General features: G+C 41.9%; 1 protein-coding gene across 1 annotated transcript; it reads right to left on the minus strand.

The window, feature by feature from the left end:
- Positions 1–2,285: 2,285 nt before the first annotated feature.
- On the minus strand, positions 2,286–6,797 carry LOC143766807 (uncharacterized). The gene is made up of 3 exons (XM_077254772.1): positions 6,696–6,797; positions 4,549–4,708; positions 2,286–3,939 (listed from the first exon to the last, which is right to left on the minus strand). The coding sequence occupies exons 2-3, from the start codon at positions 4,684–4,686 to the stop codon at positions 2,611–2,613; spliced, it is 1,467 nt and encodes a 488-aa protein (XP_077110887.1). The 5' UTR covers positions 4,687–4,708; positions 6,696–6,797; the 3' UTR covers positions 2,286–2,610.
- Positions 6,798–7,359: the final 562 nt, after the last annotated feature.

The following is a 7,359-nucleotide window of genomic DNA, read 5'->3' on the forward strand; positions in this document are numbered from 1 at the left end:
CGCTGTGCTAGGTAAAGGATCTGGCTGTATTGTGCAGTGTCAAAATGCAAATGGAGAAAAAAAGGGCTCTGGATTACTTTGCAATAAAAATAATCTCAAGCTGGCAAAAAAAATTTCCTAGCCAATTATACCTGGGGCTAGGTATATACGGTCAATATATGCTATAGGTAGCAGCAGCAAAAGACAGTAATGGAATGGACCCTCTTGATGTATGCAATGTTATCTACATACAACATTCAGAGCCTGCAGGTCTTGCACTGATATGTATAGAGCGACGTACCTAACACTGCAACCTGTATACTCCGGAATTAGTCCTTAGAAGGACTGTTGGTTTAGCTGGATTTGAGTAGTTTAGGATGGCAGACCCCACACTGACTAAGAAATCCCCAAATCTAACCCTATCTCAGCAGCAGCAGCTCTCTTATATCACTGATGATGCTGTGCAGCCAACCAATCACTGCTAGACCACAACAAAGATGGCTGCAGCGTTACAGTCCCTGGTAGATAATCCCTGATTGGGTTGGGTTGATTGGGTTTCTAAAGACCACCAAAAATGCAGGGTGGAGACCCGAGTTCCCGCCGAGTAATCCCGGAAAAGCTCGGTGCTTGCCGAGTACACCGAGTACAGTAATACTTGTGCGAGTAACAAGCAGTGGCAAGCAGGTTCGCTCATCACTAATGATGAGGAGAAGGTGTCTACAAATCTTTTCTTATTGGAGAAGTTTCTGGTTTTGTTTGATATCCTATGGCTTTTTAGTACAACAATATTGACTAAGAGAATAATGTCTGCTATAGGAGACATTACAGTCACTTTGAAGAACATATTTGTATACTTTTTTAGAGAAATCATTTCCTGGGCCTCAAGTCTCCTGCTGGTCTCCTCAAGGAGAAACATTACCCCTCAAATACCTGTGAAAAGCTCCCCAGTCAGTCACTCAACTACTTTACATTGATGAGGAGCAAGTACCCCAAAACAGTTATCTGCAAATGTTGTTAATTTGCAATTGGGACATATTGTAAGGAGATATATAAATAAAGCCACCACCCCCCTTTTACAGAAAACTTTGTATGTTTTACATTTTGGCCACCAAAGGGTGATATTTAGAATACAATATGCCCACATACAATGTGCCCACAAAAACGAAGACGTCTCCATCTGTAGTGTATCAACCAAGCTCAATCTTGCAGAATATAGGAAGCTGATAGTGCGAGCGGTTTACTAAGCAAAGTATGGCACCACTGAGTCTGATGCTATTGCCTTTAGGGTGTCACTGTTAATGATGTCATGGGGGTTGTTGATGACATGGTGGTGGAGCAACAGTGTTTGTAATGACATAATTAGGTAATAACATCATATTATCAGAGACATTTCCTCACCCATCCTGCTTAAGTTCTCAGAAGGGGCCTAGGATATCACAGGTGGCAGTATGTCCCTCTTAAGATTCCATTGCAACTGCCCTATTTGTGAATCTGTGAAGTCCAAGATGACATCATTAGAGATGACATCTTCAGGTTGATGTCAGGGAAATGAAAGTTGTACATAATCAGGAATTATGACATCACAATCTGATGACATCACAATAGGCAATGGTTTTGAAGTGTGTGTCACCATAAAAGGCCCATGAACCATTTGAGAGGTCATCTTTGATAATGACATCATATGTGGGGATATCACTAGTGTGCTGGCCCCATAAAGTGCTTCAAACTCAGAGCCATGGTACTCATGACCCTCGTAGAGACTTGATGTGTCTTCAAGGCTCAAAGCCTTGAAATAGCTGTAGGCAGTGTCTTACAGGGTTGGCATACGCCCACCAGTAACATTGATTCTTGGGGTCCACTGTTCAGCTACCTGTAAATATAAACTGACCCTAGTACACCAATTTATTTTTACTTCTATGTAATATAAATTTTGCTAGCTTGTTTAATGAATGATTAGACTATACTCTTTTCTGCAAATTGTGAATCAAGTGTAACAGAACTACTCATTAGCACTCACTCACAGGGGCCTACCAGAGGATTCTCCTGTTCTCCTATGGGCCAGTCCAAGGCTGGCTGTAGGCCATTTGTGTCCAGCTGAAAAGATGAACGCCATGCCCTAAAGTGACTCCAACTTGGATGAACCTTACAACAAATAATGACTAAAATATAGCATTTTATGATCTGTTTACTGTTTTCAATTAACTGTTTTCTCTTCCACTGGAGGACAGGTGACTACTCTACCACACCTCATTAATGGTGTCATCTGTGTATCCCCATAGTACAGATAATATACAACCCCGACACAGTTCTTTTATTATTGCTTTATTCCTTTGCTGTATAATCAGACAGTAATTTAATAAGCAGCTTCATATAGCGAACATATAAAATACTGATATCTATAGCGTAATCACAGACTGAAAAACGTTACATTCCACCCTGTCCTAGGGAAGGCCACAACTTGTAGTCTACCTAGACCCTCTCTCTTTTATCTCTTGCCTTGAGCAACATAAGTGACTACACAAGAAAAGAGAAAACCAAAAGCTCATCTGCACAAAAATATCAGAATCTTGAAAGGGTATGTGAGTAGTTGAGTAGCTCCTCCATGCATCAGGTTATGGTGGATCCCTTTGCTCACGGGTTCTTCTTTTGAAATGAGAAGCTTTGCTGATATTGATAGAACATACATTTTTGGGGTTGCTGGGGCACCTGAGGGATTTGGTGAGAGTCAGGATTAGGGTATTCTTGAGTTTGAGTGAATGGTGGTGGCTGTGAAGTGGTTAAACTAAAGCCTTGTGCAGGAGGTAGGTACACAGGTTTTTGGTAAAACTTCTTTGGTTCTTCAGTTTGACCCAGTTGATCTACTACGGTATGGGACACTGTTTCTGGCTTTTTTCCTTGGTACTGGGATTGTGAACTGGTGGTGTCTTCAATCTTCTCGTAGTGGTGGGATTGTGATCCAGTGGTGTCTAGTTGGTCTTTACCTTCTTCGGAACTTATAGACTGTGAGCTGTTTGTGTCTAGTTGCTGAGATTGATCATTATTTTGGATATTTGAGCTGGGGGTATCTTTGTGACATGATTGGGTCGTGTCCTGCTCATAGTTTATGGATTGTGAGCTTGAGGCACCTTGTATTTGGTCTTTACCGGATTCATATCCATGGGGTTGTGATACTGTGGTGTCTGGTTCAGTTGCTTTCTCTTCTTGACTATGAGCTCTAAACTGTGTTTGGGTTTGTTGTTCTACCTCTGTTTTACCTTGTGGAGTTGTTTGATCTTCACCCAGGTTGTAGCTTTGGGTTTCAGTAGTGTCTTGTCGAGTTTGCTCTTTTCCTTGACTGTAACTTGTAGGCTTTGTCTCGGTTGTGTCTTGTTTAGAGGTTGCATCTTTGCCTGTGCCATAATCTTGGGAATGTGTACTGCTTGTATCTTGAGGAGATTTTTGGTCATTGCTCTGGTTGTTATCATGGGATCTTGATCCTGTGGTGTTTGGTTGAGATGTTTGGTCTTTGCCATATTGGTTTCCTGTTGATGTATGAGATGTTTCTTCAATTTTAATTGTTGGCTCTTTAAAGGAATCATGGGCTTCAAGCATGTCAGCTTTTTTGAGGTCAGTTTGTGTAGAGATTTGAGTTTTTTCAACTTTGGAATTATGATCCCCGCAACTGACACCTTTTTGGTCAAGGTAGATGGATGGGGTCTTCTCAGATTTTGGGAACAGTGGTTTTTGGTAGAATTTTGGTGGTTCATCTGGTACTTTTGGTGCAGTGTCAGAGGTTGTTTCTCCATCCTTCTTTGATTGGTCTTGCTGTTGACAGGCACCTTCCTTTTCATAGACAACCTTGTAGTATGCTTTCAACACTTTACACAACAGGTCACAGAACTCATTGAAGTCCACTTCACCATCATTGTCCTCATCAAGAATTTGTATCAAGCTAGAGATTGTGTTTGGATCTTTCGGGTTCTAGAAGAGAATTACAGGTAAATTATAAGTCACATGCAGATTTGTCAACTGTGCCAAATTTGGCAAAGCTGGCTTTTGTAAACAATCCTGGCAAATTCATGGGGCAAAAGGGTATCGGTCACGCAAACTCTGCTTGTCAATGGCCAGCTCCGGGTGAGTGATTGGAGGCAGGCAATTCTATACCTTTCAGTATTTAGCAACACGAATATTACTAACTATGCATGTGTCCTCTCATGTTAGGAGGGTTCTCCTTACATTTTGTATATATTGTTGTATTTTTCCTGCTACAATTTACTCAAAGCTTTATGTCTATTTTTGGTGAGAGTGACCTTTGTCAGCCAAAATTCATCCTGTACAATGAGATATATGGATGTCATATTCTCATAAGTAGCTACATTACTAGAAAAAGATGCAGGAGGTAAAAAGGGCTAGTAGAAAAATTACAAGGTCACATGTATTATCCAATTCTTTTACCAGACAAAGTGGGAGCCCATCAGGAGGTTGGAAGTTGTAAGCCCTGACTTCCTGTTTTCTTTATATCACGTAATATGTCCCTGAGGACTGCCCTTGAGCGACATCTCTAAGATTAGTAACTCCATTGATTCCTACCTTGATGACATCTGAAAATTCATTCTGGATGAGAAGATTGAGTTCATCTTTATTCAACTTAATGTGGCTACAATCCTTCTGGGAATAATTCTGGAAAATCCCGATGATGTCCTGGATTGCTGCGATGAGTTTCGACATGATTACAGATAGTTAATTGGTCCTATATGGGGAAAATGAGACCTGTTATACTCACATCATTATGTGTTCTGAAGGCTAATAAAAAGGAGTACACCAAAATGAAATAAAGGTATAGTGAAACATCAATACTGTTATTTTGAAGAATGCTTACAATATCAGAGGTTTCAAGAGAACTTTCATCATGGCCCCTTCCAGCTACGCAAAGAGTAAAGGTACCTTCACACATAACGATTTCATTAACGATATCATTGCAATGTCACTCTTTTTTGTGACGTAGCAACGATCCTGCTAACGATCTCGTTATGTGTGACAGCGACCAACGATCAGGCCCCTGCTGGGAGATCGTTGGTTGTCGGGAATGATCAGGACCTTTTTTTGGTCGCTGATCACCCGCTGTCATCGCTGGATCGGCGTGTGTGACGCCGATCCAGCGATGTGTTCACTTGTAACTAGGGTAAATATCGGGTTACTAAGCGCAGGGCTGCGCTTAGTAACCCAATATTTACCCTGGTTACCATTGTAAAAGTTAAAAAAAAAAAACACTACATACTCACATTCCGATGTCTGTCACGTCCCCCGCCGTCAGCTTCCCGCACTGACTGTGTCAGCGCCGGCCGTAAAGCAGAACACAGCGGTGACGTCACCGCTGTGCTCTTCTTTACGGCCGGCACTGACAGTCAGTCGGGAAGCTGACGGCGGGGGACGTGACAGACATCGGAATGTGCGTATGTACTGTGTTTTTTTTTTTACTTTTACAATGGTAACCAGGGTAAATATCTGGTTACTAAGCGCGGCCCTGCACTTAGTAACCCGATGTTTACCCTGGTTACCCGGGTGCTGCAGGGGGACTTCAGCATCGTTGAAGACAGTTTCAACGATGCCGAAGTCGTTCCCCTGATCGTTGATCGTTGGTCGCTGGAGAGAGCTGTCTGTGTGACAGCTCCCCAGCGACCACACAACGACTTACCAACGATCACGGTCAGGTCGTATAGCTGGTCGTGATCATTGGTAAGTCGTTTAGTGTAACAGTACCTTAAGAGAAGCAAAAAGGACCCGAAAATCCCCATGGACTTTACAGTATCGTCCATCTTTAATTCATAGCCATTAAAGGGAATTTTTGTTTAGAAATGTAATTAGGCTAAAATTTATTTTATTTATTTTTTTTATTCATTTATTTTTTTTATATAGCGCTAACATATTCCACAGCGCTTTACAGTTTGCACAGATCATCACCGCTGTCCCCGATGGGGCTCACAATCTAGATTCCCTATCAGTATGTCTTTGGAATGTGGGAGGAAACTGGAGAACCCGGAGGAAATCCACGCAAACACAGAGCGAACATACAAACCCTTTGCAGATGTTGTCCTGGGTGGGATTAGAACCCAGGACCCCAGCGCTGCAATGCTAACCACTGCGCCACCGTGCTGCCCTAAAATAATCCATACAGAACATTACTTGGATCGATACAGAAGATCTCTCCACTGGGACTACTCAACACATCCTATCCACAAATACGCAAACAAACTTTCCTCCTGACCACCTCTGATGTCAGTGCTTTATCAAACGCGCCGTAGGATGCATCACTTTGGCAACTGGAAAAAGCAGCACAAATTGTGCAAAATGTATTAAAAAAATATGATTTTAAAAGTTATTAAAATTTATCAATTTTACATTTTTCACGCCCCTTAAAACTGGTAAGATTAATGTATACTGCTCCATATATAGTCATTCACCGTACAACCGAGAGAATAGTCCTCAAGAATATATACTGAATTCTAGGCATTTACCAAACTGTACATAAAAGATAGTTATATAAAAATTAAATGTGATAAAAAAAATACAAATAAACCGAAAATCTGTTGATATAATCACATATCTTCTATGTATAGCCCCCCTCCAAGCCGGGCAGTAGACCAGGTATAGTCCTCTACCTCCCTGTAACAAGATGTCCTATAATATACAAGTCAGTAATTCCATGTCCCCATGTAGTGGATATTACCGACACTTACCTCCACCAGATACTTTCAGCGCACAGAGAAGAGCTGGAATGACGTGGGTTGGTCATTAAATAGGAATACGATGCCCTAGTTATTTTAAGAAGGAGGCTGCAGTCCCAGCCCAAACCAGTCAGTCCTGCACCGTCAATTACTTTGGTTCTGCCTAGAATGAGACACTTAGGAACACCCTACCTGATGAAGCATGCGCACCCTGACAGTGCAAATGTCAGATAGAAGGTCTCTGTTTCCAGCCATTGTTCATCTTCCCCTGGTAAAAGGGGCTATGACTTCCTCCATGTCCCATCATTCAGGGGGCTGCATTACAGGAGCACCTGACCCTCAATTAAAAGCTTTGGAATTGATGACCCTGGATGTCATCTATATGAATCAGAGGGGAGGCTAAAGAGCCCGAGTCCTTGTACGTTTCACTGCCTTAATTAACCTGTTCATCGAGTTTTCAGAATAATTGGCCATAATGATGCACCTCTGACCTCATGTCATATTTAGAACTTCTCAGATATAATTAGCCTCTGTCATTATGAATAGCCTCAGCCCTTACTGTGAGGGTACGTGCCCATGATCAGAAATTTCTGTGGGTTTAACACTGCATATTTATGCAGCCTCAAACCCGCAGTGGCCACATGATTCAGCATATTGGATGGGATTTCTAGAAATC

Source organism: Ranitomeya variabilis, chromosome 1 (assembly GCF_051348905.1).
Source record: "Ranitomeya variabilis isolate aRanVar5 chromosome 1, aRanVar5.hap1, whole genome shotgun sequence".
NCBI lineage: Eukaryota > Metazoa > Chordata > Amphibia > Anura > Dendrobatidae > Ranitomeya > Ranitomeya variabilis.

What these genes read in the sequence shown, in the direction of transcription:
- LOC143766807 (XM_077254772.1), bottom strand. Translation starts at nt 4,686, where the DNA reads ATGTCGAAACTCATCGCAGCAATCCAGGACATCATCGGGATTTTCCAG. An exon ending in AATTTTCAGATGTCATCAAG is followed by an intron (nt 3,940 to 4,548) that starts GTAGGAATCAAT and finishes ATTCTCTTCTAG; the next exon opens with AACCCGAAAGATCCAAACAC.